The sequence below is a fragment of the Oratosquilla oratoria genome, chromosome 27, assembly GCF_046742065.1.
Source record: "Oratosquilla oratoria isolate Oo_2021 chromosome 27, ASM4674206v1, whole genome shotgun sequence".
NCBI lineage: Eukaryota > Metazoa > Arthropoda > Malacostraca > Stomatopoda > Squillidae > Oratosquilla > Oratosquilla oratoria.
The window spans coordinates 37,990,486-38,010,781 of NC_134803.1; the positions used below are offsets into that span (position 1 = coordinate 37,990,486).

At 38.0% G+C, this 20,296-nt stretch overlaps 2 protein-coding genes across 2 annotated transcripts in view; one reads left to right on the forward strand and one right to left on the reverse strand.

The window, feature by feature from the left end:
• Positions 1-3,438: 3,438 nt before the first annotated feature.
• On the reverse strand, positions 3,439-8,898 carry LOC143039693 (uncharacterized). The gene is made up of 4 exons (XM_076209931.1): positions 6,621-8,898; positions 4,359-4,427; positions 3,819-3,908; positions 3,439-3,582 (listed from the first exon to the last, which is right to left on the reverse strand). Exons 1-4 carry the CDS (start codon positions 8,583-8,585, stop codon positions 3,454-3,456), a joined length of 2,253 nt encoding a protein of 750 aa, XP_076066046.1. The 5' UTR covers positions 8,586-8,898; the 3' UTR covers positions 3,439-3,453.
• A 9,681-nt stretch (positions 8,899-18,579) lies between these two features.
• Positions 18,580-20,296, forward strand: part of LOC143039968 (thiosulfate:glutathione sulfurtransferase-like) — a 73,541-nt gene continuing 71,824 nt past the window's right edge. Inside the window, exon 1 of the mRNA XM_076210460.1 lies at positions 18,580-18,753. Coding sequence (XP_076066575.1) covers positions 18,654-18,753 — 100 coding nt within the window. The 5' untranslated portion in view covers positions 18,580-18,653. The remainder of the gene's footprint in view (positions 18,754-20,296) is intronic.

Sequence of the window (20,296 nt, forward strand, 5' to 3'; positions counted from 1 at the left end):
AGCGTCTTTTCTGACGAACACGTAACCAAGCAATTTACAGATAAGATTATCTTAAGTAAATATACGACGTCGTTAGGTATTTGTCTTTTTATGCAATGTTATGTCATTGGGTTGTAATGATAAGCTTCATCTACGACATCGTTGAAAAGCGTCGTCGTGCCGCGACCCTGGGTCACACGCGAAATGTGCTTGACGCCGCTATGAATGAAAATCTTTGTACCGACAACACGTGAGAATTAGAGTATACGAGCAACCATGAAAAGTAAATTTATTCTATTATATTAGTTTTCATTTACTTTATTTTGTTTGTTTTGTTTCAATTATCTTCTTATCTAAATTTGTGGTGATTGGTTTGATGGCGAAAACATCACGTTGTACTGGCGATGATACTAGAAAGTATGATACTAATTGATACTAGTTTATATCATCGCACGCTAGCGTCGCGCGTGTGGGCCCCTATGCGAAACCATAACATCATTAAATTCTTGTTGAGGTAAGGCTTTTCTTAATGGATAGCATGACCTCCGCTGACCCAGTGAACGGGGCTCTGTTCAGTGAATCTCAGATGTCTCCGAAGAGGCGTGTAGGACTCCTGATTGTAATTAGTCAGCATATTGCTATTGGCCAGTATATGGTAAACAGAAACGAAATTAGCTAATCATGGGTGATTGGAGGAGGAGCCTTACCCCTTCAGGGGTGTCGTCTTAGCTATCACGCAGAGTCAAGTCATTCTAAAAACTAGACTCAAGGAGTCTAAAGACTAGACTCTAGAAGTCTAAGTGAATATCATAAGTTGATACTGTGACCCGGAGAACCACGGAGAAGATCTGTATTTAATATCCAAGTCCAGCCTCCTACACCCCGTACATTATCACTAAAGTCATTGCCATTTAAAGTAAACATAAATAAAGATGATAAAGAGAAAGGATTAGTCTCATTCAACACTATTTTGAGAGATGCTAAAAACTATTCATACACTTGATCGTAGCTTCCCCTGTTCTAGCCACTCTGACCACCGCTACTATTCAACTTTGTATACATAAACAGGGGAGTACGACAAATTTACCCATTTACTTATTTTAGTTATCTATTCTTCCTGGATTCCAATCTAGAAGCAATACATCAGTTTTATGAAATCGACAGGCAGATCCACACATTATATTCATATTGTGATATGAGTAGATATAATGTGAAGATGAAACTTTCATTAAATGTAAACGTTTCTCTTGTGTGTACTTAAAAACGCTTTAACATGCGAGACGTTCTACATTCAGTAAAAGTTCCACCAACGTATGGTATCTACTGTGACCATTTAATCAGCAATTCCCATTTAGAAAATTTTTAATTTCATATCATATACAAGCTAAGGTACAGTAATCAGAACTATTAATCTGGAGTTTCCTTTATTAGTTTGTAGAACAGTGATATCTCAGATTAAGAGATTATTGTTTTAGGTTGCATAATTAGAGGTTTTTAGGAATTTTATGAATAATCTATAGGGATTTCTCAATTACCCTATTTAAAAAAGATCAACAATCCGAAAATTATAATTAGATAAAGTCGTCTAGTGAAATGTATAACAATTTCTAGAGAAATTACCACCGTGTTGGATAAAGCCAGATCATATTCGAATAGATAAGGCTAGAGGCTCTTGCATGAGAATAGAAGAGATAAGATGTTTTATGGCGACATCAAGAATTATATTAAATTATTCATGAGGATACAAAAAATATAATAATCCACTTGTTTTTGGGCATATTGTGTTTTGTGGACTACTAGTACCCCATTCGCAGGTCTCTTAGAGGATGATTTTCCATTCTTTGGAGGTTGATATTTATTTTTTGTAATCCTTCCCATACAAGTCTCACCCAGAAAGAGGGAGCTTGTCCAAGACCTATCTTGCATAAACACGGCAAAGGAAACATGTACTGGAAGCGAAGCGTTTATTCTTGACGTTTCGTCTATTGACTTTCTCAAAGGAATGAGCATAGCTAGCTAGCTAAGATAGGATAGGTAAGATGGAGGAGGGGGGGAGAGGGTGTGTGTGTGTGTAAGAGGTAAAGGAGGAAATGGAAGGAAGTCAGAGTTTTAATAGATGTGGGGCAGACCCACTTGCTACTTGATATGTTGGTTAGTTTTTGTTTTTGTTTACTGGATTGTGCAGAGTTTATATACACGCTTGGTGGCTCAAGGGGGATACCAGCGTAGAACGCTGCGTTCTGATTGGCCCGTTGAGAAGCGCTATGCCCGCTGAGGATTTAGCCCAAGTGAAGCTGCCAGCCTTACTATTGATGTTGGGACGGGTAGTGATGTATGCAGCTTCTATGGATTTCCTGGTCTTATCCATACCTTTGTGTAATACCTCGGCCCGGTTCCATTGTGGGAGGTGCCCAGATTCGTCTACATGCACCACCATTGCGTTGGTGAGCCTATGGTGACGGAGGTCGGCCTTATGTTCCCTGATCCTTGTGTTAAGCCCCCTCTTCGTCTCTCCATAATATGCTTTATTGCATGATGTGCATGGGATCTTATACACGACGCTGTCCTCACTCCCTCTCATCTTGGTTCCGCTTCTTAATATATCACCAATCTTCGTTCCCGATGTTATCGCTGCTTTTACTTCTGTGCTCCTGAGCATTCTAGTAATGTCTTCTATCTTCTCAAGAGTTAGGAAGCGCCATGTACGATGTTCTGTTGGTGGCACTGCCTTCTCTTTCTTTTAACCTGCTTACGTGAATGATTTCTTCTACTCTTCGTCTTAATCTCAGGATCAAGCCCTTGGGGTAGCCAAGTTTCAAGAAGGCCGCGAAGACGTATTCGATCTCCTCCTCCAGGAATTCCTCACTGCAAATCCTGTAGGCACGTAGGAAGAAGCCCATGACTACCCCCTTTTTCGTCCTCTCATTATGTGCCGACAGGGAGTGTATAAAGTCGTCACGGTTCGTAGGTTTCTGTAAACCCTGAATTGGAGGCCCTCAGTTGTCTTAATTAACAGGGTATCCAGAAACGGGAGCTTTCTCTCTTCTTCCTCTTCCATAGTGAATTGGATCTGTGGATTCACTCTATTTAATTGTCTCCTGATCTCATCCAGGTCCGTCCTGTTTGGAGCGATTATAAGCACATCGTCCACGTACCTGAGCCATATTGCCCTCCTTCCTACGATATGAGAGTAGTGGTCCTTCTCTTGGACCTCCATGAGAGGCAAGCAGCTCATTCTTTTGAGAAAGTCAATAGACGAAACATCAGGAATAAACGCTTCACTTCCAGTCCATGTTTCCTTTGCCGTGTTTGTGCAACTTGTTCACATGGATTATCAAGACCTATCTTAATTAAAAAACACCCAGAATGCACCTCGTTTCTAACCCCCATTCCCCTCACCTGACCTCCCCCTTCACTTCACCCCTTTCCCCCGCACCTCACCTTCCCACACAGCACTCACCCATTCCTGTTGCCTTACAGACTTCTCGCAGCCGATCGGCGGAGGAGTTGGTCAAAATGGCTGACTCGATTGTCTTCAGGATCCTTGCAGCTGAGAGAGAACTGGAGACCTACCACCAGGTAGGTGATGACGTTGCTCACAATCTGCGAAGTGAAGGACAAGACCTCATTAACCTGAAGGAGACAGGTCCTCTGGCAGGTACTCCAAGATTAATCAGTTTGGGAGGGTTTGTTCCTGCAGGATTGTGTCTACCTGCTTGGGTTTTATGGGAAGGATTTAACCCTTCTAGCATTGGTTTCCAAACTGGAAGGTGGGGGAAGAAGAGGAACCTTTCTGGAAGTGAAACAGAACGAAGAACATTCCAGTTCGAAGTACATACCGAACAAACGAGTCCTCTCCCAAGCACAAAGAAGTCGGAGGCGCGAAGCTCCAGCGGAGAACTTTCCAGAAGGTCTTTCATCTCGCTGGCCTTCGCGGCCGACCAAGCAAATTCGACAAAGACCACAGCAGATTAGACCAGGATAAGGTAGACCAGCGGTTTTTTTTTTCTTTTTTTTTTAATGAGGGGGCATGGATTTGTATGTGTGTTTTTATGTGTATTTTTATGTGTGTGTGAGTGTGTGTGTGTGTGTGTGTGTGTGTGTGTGTGTGTGTGTGTGTGTGTGTGTGTGCGCGTGCGTGCATGTTCACATTATTTACACATGCAAACATGAAATACAGGGCATATTTCCATTCTTGTTCTTTTTGGGATATGTATGAGAATTTGACATTAAACTGACTTTCAGAGCAAGTTCCAAAAATATGTGTGTATGTGTATATATATATGTATATATGTATATATATATATATATATATATGTATATATATGTATATATATATATATATATGTATATATCATGAACACCACCGTTGTACTAACCTGATCTTTGATTTCTGCCGACTTTGTGTAGAGTCGAATAGTCTGCAGGGTAACTCTGAGCTTTCGTGTCTGCAACATCAGATAGAGAAATTACAATCCCCCTGAATATCTTTTAACTCGCCGTTTCCAAAAAAATTGTTTTTACTTATCTTTCTTTTCTTCTTTCTTTTTTAATGTACCACTTGGTCCTTACCATGGCTGACTTTTAAAACCTTTCGCTAACGCTGTCGAATGCTGTCTACTATTAGGAAGTAGATTGTTAATAATGTCGTATATAATTATGAAGATTGTTGATAGATTTTATTGATAAGTCAATTAACTAGATGAACTTTGCTAAATACATACATACATACATCAAGCCGATCAGAGCACGTGCCGACCAGTATATATAATTATGAAGATTGTTGATAGATTTTATTGATAAGTCAATTAACTAGATGAACTTTGCTAAATACATACATACATACATCAAGCCGATCAGAGCACGTGCCGACCGGTATATATAATTATGAAGATTGTTGATAGATTTTATTGATAAGTCAATTAATTAGATGAACTTTGCTAAATACATACATACATACATCAAGCCGATCAGAGCACGTACCGACCGCTATAAGAAGAGCCCATACCGACATTTGTGGACTTAATCAACAACTAGAATTTACATTGTTGTACTACGTACCTATTACTAAGCCTGCTGTTTTATTTGTCTAGTTTTTGTATGCTTGTAATAACGTCTACTCACTGTCATAGTATTACATTGTTATTTTCTTGCAGGATGTATATTTTCAGCAGTAATGCTGCTATACCCAATAAACCGTACATCATTATTATTATTAATTATTATTATTATTATTATTATTATTATTATTATTATTATTATTATTATATATATATATATATATTATATATATATAAATATATATATATATATATATATATATATTTATATATATATATATATATTCTTTTTCAACCACATTCATTTTTCACTTTAATTCCATGCCATTACGATGGAGACTGACAAGGAGCTCGACCGAAGCATATACGGAAATTAATACGTAGTCAAGCTAAGGACTCGAACCCAGCTGAGACGTAACAAGTGAACAGTGACTTAAACCTTTGCGCTATCAAGAGAGATATAAGTTGAAAACAGTTTCTTATATTTGTATGCTCGAGTTACATATACACGAATTTTATGCTCAACCCATCCCTGCTATGATAGTGCAATTGGTAGTATGTACGCGTGGGGAAGTATTATACGCTCACACTGAATGGTCCCCAGTACATAGATATTAATCTTTTTCAACCACATTAATTTTTCACTTTAATTCCATGCCATCACGTCGAGACTGACAAGGAGCTCGACCGAAGCATATACGAAAACTAATGCGTAGTCAAGCCAAGGACTCGAACCCAGCTGAGACGTAACAAGTGAACAGTGACTTAAACCTTTGCGCTATGAAGAGAGATATATAAGTTGAGAATTTTTTCTTATATTTGTATGCTCGAGTTACATACATATACAAAAAAATTCATGCTCAACCCATCCCTGCTATGATAGTGCAATTGGTAGTATGTACGCATGGGAAATTATTATACACACACACAATGGTCCCCAGTACACAGATCATGATGGCATGGAATTAAAGTGAAAAATTAATATGGTTGAAAAAGATAAATATCTGTGTACTGGGGACCATTCAGTGTATATATATATATATATATATATATATACATACATATACGGTATATATATATATATATATATATATATATATATATATGCATATATAATGTGTGTGTATATATATATGTATATATATATATACATATATAATGTGTGTGTGTATATATAATATATATATATATATATATATATATATATATATATATACAGGTAAAATATAATTTCTGATGGTAGAAAGTATTCCCTAGAGTTAGCGAAATTTTTAAAAGTAGGAACGATAATTTTTCCCAATATGGCAAGTTAAAAAATATGACCACTTGGCAAAACAGTCAGTATTTAACTTAAAAATATACCTCGTATTGAAAACCATTAAGATCACATAAAAATAAAATAAATAATATAGTTTTAAAAGTATACATTATTCACGAAACGAAAACTGCGGCTTGTAGAATGGTATAGCTTTTGACAAAATATCAACAAGCAAAATCTACTTCTTAGATATGTTGTAATAACTTATTTGAATTTTGAGCTATACAATACGTACTCCTAAATTATTTTTGTGTAAATCTTACCCAAATCATGAGCTCATGTCCGTAGTTTGTAGTGATGCAGTAGTAATGGATGAGATTAAATAGATGTAGTATAATGGCCACGTTTGTCAGCGCACCAGGCACAACTGTGGCGTTCAGTAACTCCGCGACCAAATAGTATATTCCCACCGTAGTGAGAACTATACAATGGACCATCTGTAGCAGGAGAAAGGGAGAAAGAGCTGTGTTCGTCGCTTCTACAACCTTTAACATGTCGAGATAAAGGCGTGTATAGTTCGTAAGTGATTTTGTCTCTGTCGCGTTAGTTGATCCAATGCAATTCCAGTTATCCTTCGATGACGTAATGTCGTCGTATGCATCTAAGCTAGTAACGTCCGTTGTTTTTCCAGGCTCGTTAATTCTTGAACTTGATTTTTTCTTGTATTGTTCGTCTTCCCGAAATTTATCGAGTAGTTTTTGGCATAGTTCCCCACCATCTCTTTCTGTATTATGCATGAAGGAATTCAAAGGTATATTGTCGATACAAACAGTGGAGGAATGACGATGTTGGTTAACATTCACTTCTTGGTCGTCCTTACACGCTCGCCCCTTTTCTGTAGTCACATTCTTGCAACCTACTTTATAATTTCCAGCGCATAAAAATTCATTAAGTGTAGTTTTAATCCTCTTCTCCTCTGGTTCCTCTAATTCTGGATCATTCAGATTCAAAACATCCTGAATTGTCTCAACATCAGATTGCATGGAAGCTACTGCATGTTTGTTACCTTGTATTTTATTCAGTTCCTGTCCAGTGGGGATACGTGGAGGGTGGATGGCACGGACAGAAGCACGGACGGGAGAAACTTGGTGAGATCTCACGGGCGAAGGGTGAAGGGAAGGAGTTCTTTCGGGGGAGACAAGGGCCGTTGATAGGGTCACCTCTGAGGCACCAAGAGAACGCCTTCTTCCTCCCAATGGGGGAGTTACCGGGGAGGTCAACTCGAAACGGAACGTCTCCTTCCTCCGGGTACTGTGGTCGGGTGACGCGTCACCATTCCTTAGAGTGACGTTCGAGAAATGGTTCTTATTGACTTCTTTGTCTGAGGATTCTTTGTCTACGAGGATGCTCGCTACTGAAGGAACACTTTTTCTAGGGTCTCGAGTTTCAGTAGCCGGTACCTCCTGTGAAGTACTTGCTCCTGCAGGTAGAGTGAGGACCACTATCTGCCTCTTCTGCATGGCACTAAGCTCCCTCTCCATCTGTTGAAGACGGGTGTGGAGACCATCCATCACAACACTGACACCGTACACAGAAAGCTGAAGAAGGAGATCGGGACAGTTCACTGTGAGAAAGCAGAAGGGCATGTGCACTAGTAAGTAGACTCTCTGCCCTACCTCCTTCAAGAGAAGAAGTGCATGACCCTGGTTGGAGAGCAGGGTGAAGGAGACCAGGCCGAGAGTAATACGTAGCAACCCATGGCCGAAGATCCTCTTGGCGAAAGAACGCATCCGGGCGCTGTCGACCTGGACGTACGTCTCTAGACACTCCCATCGTCGAAGAAGAGCAACGAGGTCCTTCTTCTTGGCCCAGGAGCCAAGGAGGAACAGTGGAGCGAGGCAAGGGTAGAACAGGAACTGGAGGATGCTGAGGAACCAGTTCCAATACCCGAACCACTTCGGGAGAGGGTTCCTCATCGCCTGCTGGATGACGCTTGTAATCCACATCACAGCAAAGACATTGTACATGATCAAAGCGACGCACACGACATCGAAGTAATCCTCGAAGAACTTCGCTACTGTAGCAGTGATTTTCCTGCACCTTAAGAGTTTCGGCTCACTGTCTTCGACACCTCGATTCGTCGAGGGCGGTTGGTACCCCAAGATACAGAGAAGGGTTCCCATCTTATGATATATTTGAGATATAAACCCTTTTTCTTTATTTCCATTCTTTGAGCCAGAAGAACTTTTCACCCGAAGGAACCATTTGCCAAGTTCTTTTGTAACCATATTTTGATCACTTTTTGTGCGACTGAAAGGAAAGTATGTCGTTTAGGAGCTAAGCGTGGTCACTGCAATTTTTTCAGTATGATTTTGTAACGGAAAATTATCCCAAACACGACATGACGTAATAATTCAAAACACTAATTATCAAACCAATTATTTTGCGAGTCTCACAACCTATTAGGTCTTGAAAATCCTTTCAAATTAATTCGTAGAGAGATGTGATACAATGCAAAGTTTTCAAAAATAGTTCAATCTCGTTTTCGGCGATAGCGCAAGATATTTGTTCACACAACCACTAAAACACAAGTTTATATTTATATCCACAATAAACTACACCGAATGACATGTGGAAGAGAAATGGAGCTCTCCAGAATAACTACGGTCTCTTGTCTGTGCCTAGGACATGCGCAGTCTGTCTTGAACCTAACCCCGTTTTAGTGAATCTTCTGTCTTCCTTCTTTTACCCTCATAACCATTCACAATTTCATGCATACGTTTAAATCTGCACCACAAACTGTTCTGCAGTGCATTAGCCAACTGTAAATATTTTATATATTTCCTTTTAAAATGGTGTGTATACGTGAAGGCCACTCACAAGATCGATAAACTAATTACATCGTGCAAACATTACACTTCCTTGTCTTTACTTACCAATTAACTTGATGGAATGAATTGTATTGCGACGTTATTGACTCTAATGCATCACATTACATAATAAACAAATGCGACCATTTCATCATATAAAGGTAGATGGAATTACAAGCAGTTGCCTCTTTGTATAATTAATAATTATATTGGTAGTGAACAGTTGAACAATTTCAAATAAAGTATCGATAAGCATCTGCGCCATTAATCTTCTCAGTTCAGTGACGCATTTGATGAATACTTTTTGTTAGCTTTAGCAAATGGGCTCTCGATTGGTCAGGATCTTTTTCACTATCGAGTGAGCCTTACAGCTGAATAAAAATGACGGATGAAGACAGAAAAAGTACGAAATTGAATGAAAAAATGTGACAGCGAGTGAAGGTACATATCACCATTTCTTATCATCTTTCGACCTCACCCCTCCGAGCAGTCAGGTTAGGGCAGAGCAACACCCTAACAACCGGTGACAGGGACTAAAGTTGCTACAAAGAGCAGGCTTTTCAAGCACCTTTAAGAATTATTTCAGGAAACAGAGTTGAGAAATACTGGCTTAGAGGATTTATATTTATTCATTTGCTTACTTATTTAGAAAGGATTACAAAGGCGGAGCATGCCGACAGGAGACCTTTTGGTCCATATCTAGGTTGGATGCGAAAACATAATAATAATAAATGAATAAATAAAAACTATAATAATGTAAATAACAAATAAAATACATAAATGTATAGGTATAGTTAAATAATAAACAAACAGGTAAATAGTAAATAATAATAAATTGACATATAACTAATAATAGATGGGAATCATACAGACAAATGATAAAAAAAATGAATAAATAAAATAATATGAAATAAATGATAATCATTAGAGCATCTTTCTTACGTGATTATCTAAATTATGCTTAAAGCTTCGAACTGAACTACATTGCACTACCTCTGCAGGAAGTTTATTCCATTCATTAACTACACGGATGGCGAAGTTGTTTCTACCCACTTCCAAATTGAATCTATTTCCGGACAGTTTGAGACCATTGTTCCTTGTCTGATTCTCATTCAGTGTACAATTTTTGTCACTTTCGATGTTGTCAATTCCCTTTAGAATTTTAAAGACCTGTATCAAGTCGCCTCTGAGTCTACGCTTTTTTAGAGAAAACAGATTCACATGTTTTAGTCGATTTTCGTATGATTTATTTTTGATATTTGGAATCAGTTTTGTGGCTCGCCGTTGTACTTTTTCCAGTCTGTCAATGTCTTTAATGAGATTCGGTGACCATACGGAAACAGCATATTCCAAATGTGGACGAACTAACGGTTTATATATAGCTTGTTAATGAGTGATGGACTTCTGAAGTCAAAAGATCGCGCAATCAGTCCTAGAATCTTATTTGCTTTTTCAGAGGCTGAAATGCACTGCTTGGATAATTTGAGATCGTTACTGATAATTACGCCGAGATCTTTTTCACTATTCACTTTTGTTAACGAATTTCCAAATAACTTGTAATCGTACTTACCATTATTTTTACCTATGTGCATTACCTTGCATTTACTTGTGTTAAACTTCATTAGCCACTTTTCAGACCATTGCTGTAATTTATCTAAATCTTCTTGAATATCTAATTGGTTTAAGTAATTATTTGCCATTCCGCACATTTTTGTATCATATTTACTTATGCATTTATTTGTTTTATTCCGTTTTTTTTCAGGTATTCTTCAGATTTACTGATGACGTCACTGGAACCAAATTTGCAAGGGTGGAGGGTGCAAAATCTTTATTAGTTTTTCAACTACCAAAACCGTAAAACTAAAATAAGACTTGAGTGATCCTAAACAAGGTTTTTACTTCTGCATATCATCATAACCGAATATTTTGTGGAGAGAGAGTGTCGAATGCGAAGTACTAAAACTTAAAAGTAGAAAATAGTCTCCTAATTAAAAGAAGAATAAGGCGATTTTTCATCACACGGATGAACTCCCAAGGACATAACTTGCACATTCGTCTTATCTTTATTTATCAACGGCCTTGAAACGAACTGATAATGATCAACATTGATTACATATTCATCTTATCCGTAGTGACGTCATCCATTACCAATCGACGTCCGTTTTCTTTCTGTCTGCCGCCAGATGATTTTATTCAAGTGAAGGAAGGCTCCGTGACACTGCATTGTTAAGAACTGCATTGTCTACGTTTGACTGTTTTAATTCATTTGTATATTTATTCTGCAGTCAGACAATTTTTACTCAGGTAAGGGGAAATCTTTTGGGGAGTCTAAAGGGTTTAAATATTTGGCTGCAGTCAAACGATTTTATTCTGCTGAGGGAGAAATTCTGGGGCCAAATTCATAAAAGATGCTAACCCCTAAGTCTATACATAAATCTTCAAAATTGCGGAGATTTTACCTAAATCAGTTCTCCATAATGTTGAAGTTATGGCTAGACATAAGCACTTAGGTCGCCAACATCGGGATTTAGGTCAAATTTCCGCCATTAGGGTTAGGATCTTTTATAAACTAGGTTTAGGATATTATAAATTAGGGTCATAATATTTTATAAATTAGGGTCATGATCTTTTATAAATTAGGGTCAGGGTCTTTTATAAATTAGGACTAGGATCTTTTATAAAATAGGGTTAAGATCTTTTATAAATTAGGGTTAGGATATTTTATAAATTAGGGTTTAGATCTTTTATAAATTAGAGTTAGGATCTTTTATAAATTAGGGTTAGGATATTTTATAAATTAGGGTTAGGATATTTTATGAATTAGGATTAGGATATTTTATAAATTAGGGTTAGGATATTTTATAAATTAGGGTTAGGATCTTTTATATATTAGGGTTAGGATATTTTATAAATTAGGGTTAGGATCTTTTACAAATTAGTGTTAGGATCATCTTTTATAAATTAGTGTTAGGATCTTTTATATATTAGGGCTAGATTTTTTTTATATAATTTAGTGTTAGGATCTTTTTATAAATTAGTGTTATGATCTTTTATAAATTAGGGTTAGAATCTTTTATGAATTAGGGTTAGAATCTTTTATAAATTAGGGTTCGGATCTTTTATAAATTCGGCCCCTGGGTTCTTAAGGGCTAGGAAGACACCTAGTGCAGTATTGATTGAAGACTTTAAGGTCTAAAGGTTTCTGGGAAAGTGAAGAATTTTGTGACCAGTCTCGGCTTTTGATTAGCTCACAGATGAGTTTATGCGCTAAAACTAGGCAATAGCTGTAATTTCAGAAACTAGAATAAGTAGTTTTAGAAGTTAGAAACAGCGAATTTATGAGTTACATGTAGAAAATATTGGGCAGGTTTGACTTTTATTAGATTTTTAAAATTCTAATCCTAAAGTTGCAAATGAGAAACTATATTCTTATCCATTTCTTCATAGTTATTCGCTTTTCTACAATGGGGAGGGACCAAAACCGCTCACATCACAAGAACGTACTGTTAGCGATACAAAGGATTACAAAGGCGGAGCATGCCGACAGGAGACCTTTTGGTCCATATCTAGGTCGGATGCGAAAAAATAAATCATAATAATAAATGAATAAATAAAAACTATAATAAGGTAAATAACAAATAAAATGCATAAATAAATGCATAGGTATAGTTAAATGATAAACAGGTAAAAAGTAAATAATAATGAATTGACATATAATTAATAATAAATGAAAATCAAAACAGACAAATGATAACAAAACAAAAACAAATAATATAAAATTAATTATAAGCATTACAGCATCTTGCTTAGGCGTTTATCTAAATGATCTTTAAAGCTTCAAACTGGACTACATTGCACTACCTGTGTAGGAAGTTTATTCCATTCATTAACTACACGGTTGGCGAAGTTGTTTCTACCTACTTCCAAAGTGAATTTTATTTTTACTGTTATATGCACAACATTATAGATACTGTTGCAGTCTAGGTAAATGACTACAACAATGAACTCTACTTGTCACTGGGGGGGTTGATTAAAAGGGTGATTTAACTTCAATTATATCTAATTATCAAATTAATATATAATACAAGTGCATTACATCACAACCAACAACCTAGCTAAAGCCTATTTCTTAGAATTAACTTAAAACTAAAGTATACAATACTTGGAGAAATGGTGAGACATGACCGCTCGGGTCAAGGTAAAAGTAAGGAGTGACGCCGACCCCACGCCGATTGAACAGGGGTCAGCGTGAACAGAGATGCCAGACGTCACCATACGGCAACGTAAGATATATTCATAGGACACTCTGTGATCACTAGCACCATAACAAGCCACACATGGATTAATGTAATACCCCTGAAGAGTATTCAGCAAAAATAAATGGAACTAGCTACATAGCTAACTAAAATAATGCATAGACAATGACAGTGTTCACCTCCGCGCATGCGCTGTTGTTGGCACTGGGCGTACCCACGCTGTGCCATAGGCGTACCCACGTTGTGTCAACTATGCCAGCTAATGGTCGACGCCGGGAAACACCAGGTCAAGGCTTTGTTTGCAAGCAAGCCCGCAACAATACGAACAAACTAATCTGATAATTTTAAATTGTTTTGTAGTTTTTCATTATGAAGGACTGAAACATTTTCTAGGAATGATAAATCCTGCAAATTATTTCATTTTTGAATGTCATTTTGGTGGAAGACGTTCGATTAACACAAAACATGGCGGAACCAGCCCGTAGATTATTGTCAGATTTTACTCTTGCTATCCCTTTTGTGACATTCTGTCAGTTAAGGTACGCAAACACCATAACAGATCATAGCCACACCCACCCACCTCCTACTGGCCTTGCATTTATCCTTGGAAAGCCACCATGCCGGATCCCGTGTAATCTTCACCGTCTCCAGGTACGTACGATTTGTCGGATACTTCCACGACCAATGTGGGTGCACCTCTGATTCTCATTCACTCTCTCGGAGATGACCCTAAGAGCAAGGTCATCGTCTGGGAAGTAAGCCACATGGCAATGGAGCCTCATCTGGCGTTTGATGATAAGGATAGCTATTTGTCTCGTTGTGTTGTTAACGAGTCTGGTCTGATTTTAGATATTTTTACAGAGGTACTTCTTGATCCTCTGGAGAGAGGTTAGGCCTAACGCATTTAGACGCAAATTTGAAGTCTTATTCAGAGTCCTAGTCTCCTGTCCATACACCAAGAAAAGGAATATAAATATCATGGAAATGCGATACCTTCTCCTCTTCCCTGGATAGTGGAAACTTTAGAAGGTACTAATAATAATAACTATAGAAGAAACTAGCAATGTTAAGTTTCAAATGCACTAATAGTATAATTTTACGGTAATAATAATTATAAATGTTAAAGTTACTAATAATGATAAATTTAAAACTCCTGAAATCTAAAGGGTTTACTAAAATACCTAGACCAGAATTTATATAAACGTTTGAGGCCTAAAAGTTTCTGAGAAATGTTCATCGACGACAGAGTCGACCGGATGTGCGAAATATGTTTCCAATGGACGTTCATAGATGGCGCGGATGGTCGGGGCGAAATGAAGGCAATGAGACGGGACTGGATGGAACAAAGATGACTGAAAAATTATATTTCATAGCTCATTGGCTACCTCCCTTATAAGGGGGGAAAAGCCTTAGGTATATATATATATATATATATATATATATATATATATATATATATATATATATATATATATATATATACTGTATATATATATACATATATATATGTATATATATATATATATATTTATATATTTGTATATATGTATATATATATATATACATATATACATATATATATATATATATATATATATATATATATATATATATGTGTGTGTGTGTGTGTGTGTGTGTGTGTGTGTGTGTGTGTGTGTGTGTGTGTGTGTGTGTGTGTGTGTGTGTGTATTTTGGTTGAGCCCTTATGTATTTTATGTTATTCTGTTTGCATCAAATTGAAAGTAGGGACCTTAATAATGTTACCAGATCCTTCACCATCTTGGATTTTTTTTTTTTTTTTTTTTACAAAGTTACCCATTTTCTTTTTCTTGTTTAAGAAAATACATTCTAGTCTTTAGTGGTGAAAGTCTAATACGTGACTCTGATCCGTCAAGGTGTCGCCAAAGTCCCCCTAAAATGGTTGACACATAAAAAGTTATCCTGTCGATGCCTTATAAGGAGTATCTAGTCTGCGGACGGGACCAGTAATCTCATTGATCTCTACAACACTTTTGTTTTTTTGTTCCCCTTATTTTCACAGTGTGACAATCGACACCTGTCCCCACCCTCTCTTCTTCTTCTTCTTCCTCTTCCTTCTCTTCCTTTTCATCTTCCTCCTCCTCCTCCTTCTTCTCCTTTTCATCTTCCTTCTCCTCTTCTTCCGCCTCCTCCTCCTCCTTCTCCTCCTTTTCATCTTCCTCCTCCTCCTCTTCCGCCTCCTCCTCCTCCCTCTCCCCCTTTTCATCTTCCTCCTACTCCTCTACCGCCTCCTCCTCCTCCTCCTCATTTTTCTTTTCCTCTTCCTCACTGCCTCCTCCCCTTCCTCCATTTCCTCCTCCTCCTCCTCTTCCGCCTCCTACACCTCCTCCTTTTTCTTCTCCCCTTCCTCACTTTCTCCTCCCCTTCCTCCTCTTCCGCCTCCTCCTCGTCTCCCGCTTCCTCCTCCTCCTCCTCCTTTTTCTTCTCCCATTCCTCAATTTCTCCTCCCGTTCCTCCTCCTCCTCTTCTGCCTCCTCCTCCTCCTCCCTTTTCTTCTCCCCTTTGTCACTTTCTCCTCCCCTTCCTCCTTTTCCTCCTCCTCCTTTTGTCAGGTAACATGGAAATAGAGCCATATAATTAAATCCCAGACAGTAGTCTATATATTCTTCTCAGATATTTTTCATATGAATAATTAATTTATCTCTAAATATCCTCTTCAATGAGTTACCTACAATGTATGTAAGTAGCCTACGTGTCTCCTTCAATGGTCTTGTTGAATATAAGTTTCTCTCCATCTATCAAATCCACCATCACTTGTCGAACATCCATATTTCAAATACAGTAATTCTACCATAATAAGAATTATACTTCTTAAGCAAGATTATACCAATACAACAAAATTGAGGAATTTATATGCATCGTACTAATGCAAATATCCAAACCAACAAAAATATAATTTTTTCACACAAGATATACAAATCCACGTATCCATAGAAATACATTTTTTCACGCAAGGTACCGGGTACAGTACTATGATCTTGTGCACATTATTTATAAAAATGATAATAATAATAAATCAATGAATAAGATCATAATAATGAGAAATATACTAAATAGTTTTCGTTCTTATACGAATGCTTTATCTTTTGATCTGGGCCTCAGACTCCGGAAGAACGGGAGTCAAGCGAAGGTCACACAACCCACGCTCGCTTGGTCTACTTGACCTCTCCTTGAGTCGCTCCTGTTGGTCTTGGGCGGTACCCCCCCTCTCCCCCTCTCCCACCACCACCACCACCTTTGCCCCACCTGAATGAGCTCCACCTAAATGTAAATTAAAGTTGAACTGGGCATAAACCTGGGCCTGGTGAGAGTTGCAGATTCCATTTCAAATTGCACATTAATTATTTCAAAACAAATGTAAAACGCACGTGATTTATGTATGGTCATACACATGCACATGTAGCATGTGTCATGTATATACAAGTAAGAGAAATAATAAGAAATAGAATTATTTATGTATAATGTATTGGGAAGTATTTTAATTCAAGTCCCCTCAAAATCTTTTCTCTGCGTACTTTCGACACACAACAGAATGTCATTCCACAAACGGACTTTACAAGATTGTCATATACGAAAGATGAAATATTTATCTTCATGATTGATTTAATCTGAGGCATTTAATAATAGTGTGATCTACTGCAGGTGACGTAGATTGTAGAACCTGTTGAACTGAGATTTGTAGAAAGATCAGTAACCCGACATTTTGATTCTGAATTTCTAAAACATCTCGGTTCAGTATTTAACATGCGGAGAAAGTATATCATCAGCCATATATTGGTCTAATATGACCTTGAAAGGGATATTCATTTACATAGAAAATTATTTATCAAGAAATATTAATTTTCATGTTATAAACAAATGGAAGATTTTTTTTTCCATCGGTAAATGACAGAAGCATCATACATCTGATAACGGTTATGTCAAGCAATCGTCATAGTCGACATTATTGTACAAAATTTCGAGAAAAAATAAAGTATTACATTTATATGGTGTTATGTTCTTGTGGTAATGCTAATTATAATTTAAGTTTTGGAAAATACCTAACCACCCATGAATCTAATGATGTTCTTGATATATTTCCTTCTGGTATAAAGCAGAAATTCATTCACTTGAATTTTACACCGTATTTTCTTTGATGCAGTAGGAAAAAAAGATTTTGATTACAATAATTTCAAGGAAACTAATAAGTATATTAGTAATTTATTTGGCATGACAAATCGAACTGCTAAACTTTATTATTTCTTAATTTATTTCTTTATATGACCTCTTCTTGATATCGACGACAACACGTCACGGCGTTCATAGATCCCTGTTGCTAGATCACCTGTTGCAACTCTAACCACCCTCTTTCACTTCCGGGTTTTCCTCAAACTATACACGAAAGCGTTTGGTTTTATAGAATATCTCAGATATTTGAAATGTCCATGTACAAATTAAGCATCGTTTTCTTGTGCTTACAAATGTATCTTTTTGGGGTATCTAAAAATATGTATATATCTGAAAAGAGTACGGTAGTACTTTGGTGAAATAGTGTATGAGTGTCATATGATTCTGGTTCTTGTAACAATAATTTACTACTGTATAAAAATCATAAAAATGAAAATATAACGACTCACTATCATACGAAATTTGCACACAGTCGATTCCATAATATATCTATAATGTAAGAAAATTCCGCTCTCACTTTAGTAAAAAGGAAATAAGGATCGTAATATGCCTTTATTTATACTTCGAAAGTTTACACTGGCATTATATTAGATTTATATAAAAAAATTATAATAAAATAAATCCATTACATTCAACAAATATTGCTTTATTAAAAAAATAGGGGGAATATTCTACTTAATTAAAGTCACCCATAACAATAATGAGTAAGTTCGTTTTCTTTGAGTAGGATTCAAATGTGTAGCATTGAAAGACGGAAGGAATTATGTATTCTATAAGATATTTAGACTTAATACATAACTAATATTACAATTTTGAGAAAGAATATAATATTTTAATCATATTCTATTAATATTATATACTATTCTTAAGATTATTTGTGTATTTCTATAGATATCTTTGCACATTCCCTCCGTTGACTATTCTGTTGAGCGCTCCCTTTGCGAATCGTTCAAATAATGGAATCATAAACAAACTCACATCGAGAGAGGAAGGTCGTGTCTTTTCTTTGTGCACATAAGCTGCTATGGCAGCTCCTCGCCATATGGGCCTGAGTGCCCTTAACATCGGTAACATCCTTAGGCGAAGTGTAAGCACAATATGTATCCACAACAGTTACAGTAATGGTAAGTTTTAATCATACATGTTTTTTTAAGGGAGGAAGTAACTTTGAAAGGCCCGGCATACAGCGCTCTCCAGGCGTTAGTAGGTGGGTAGATTTAAATCTGAAAGTGCAAAGTTATTTATTTTTCAATTCCAAATGCTCTCTGATATTAATTATATGCAGTAGGTCTTATATAATACCAGTAGATCTATTGCCCAGATATATCGGTTTGGTTTAGGCTAAGTAATTACGGCAAATAGCCAGCGCATTCCAACAGCTTATATAACCCTGATCCTAGTTCATGCATAAAGTTTGTTGACATTTATTTACATGTGCAACGTCATTTGAAGTACAGAACCTTCAATATTATGTAATACCACCTGCTATAAATAGTATTTAAGACAGCTGGTAGTAATTATAGTACTATGGAGATATAATTTTCGTTAGTTAATGACATGTAGTTGGTATTTAATCTGAATATTTTGTCACTTCAATACCATAACTAAAAGGCGTGGTCATTTTTATCACCCCCCATCCATATTTCTCACCTCCCACCCCACACCCTCTCTCCTCAGTACTCTTCCTCAATCCCTCCCCATCCTCATCAATTTCTCCTCTCGTTCCCCCTTCCCCATCCCACTCATGCTTCACTTTCCACTCCCCTTCCCCATCCCTCCCCCCCCTTCCCTCCCCCCCCCTCTCTCCTCCCCCTCCTCCCCCATCCCTCTCCCCTCTCCCCCATCCCCTTCCCCTCTCCTCCCTTCCCATCCCCCCCTCATCCCCATCCCCTTTCCATCATCCCCCATTCCCCTTCCCTCCTTACCATCCCCTCCTCCCCCCACCCCCCCCTTCCCTCTCCACCCCATCCCCTTCCCACCATCCCCCTCTCCCCCCCCCCCCCCACCCCTCCCTTCCCCATCCACTTCCTCTCTCCCTTCCCCAACCCCATCCTCTCCCTTTACCATCCCTATCATCTCTCCCTTTACCATCCCTATCCTCTCTCCCTTGCCCATCCCCTTTATCTCCCCCTTCCCTATCCCCTTCCTCGCTCCCTTCCCTATCCCCTTCATCTTTCCCCATCCATTTCTTCTTTCCCTTCCCCATCCTCTTCCTCTCTCCCTTCCCCATCTCCTTCATCAGTCCCTATCCTCTTCCCAGCCCACCCCTCTCCACTTTCCTCCCCTTTTCCATTTCCATACCTTCTCCCTTTCCACCCCTTCCCCATCTCCTCCCTTTTTCCAGTCTCCCTTCTCATCCCCTTCACCCTTTTCCTCACTTTACCTTTCATACTCCTTCACCTCATTCCCCTTTTCTTCCTCCCTTTCCTCTCCCTTCCACTTTTCCGCCCCTTACTTCCCCCTCCTCTTAATTCCTTTCCCACTTTCCTCCCATTTTTTCCCTTCGTCCTTCCCCCCTTCCTCACTTCCCCCATCCTCCCTTTCCCCCTTCCTCCCTTTTCCCCCTTCCTCCCTTTTCCCCCTTCCTCCCTTTTCCCCCTTCCTCCCTTTTCCCCCTTCCTCCCTTCCTTTCCCCTTCCTCCCTTTTCCCCCTTCCTCCCTTTTCCC

Coding starts and splice junctions, on each gene's coding strand:
- LOC143039693 (XM_076209931.1), bottom strand. CDS start 8,585: ATGGTTACAAAAGAACTTGGCAAATGGTTCCTTCGGGTGAAAAGTTCT. Junction 4,428..6,620: donor GACATGAGCTCATGATTTGG/GTAAGATTTACA, acceptor CTGATGTTGCAG/ACACGAAAGCTCAGAGTTAC. Junction 3,909..4,358: donor CGGCAGAAATCAAAGATCAG/GTTAGTACAACG, acceptor TCGGCCGCGAAG/GCCAGCGAGATGAAAGACCT.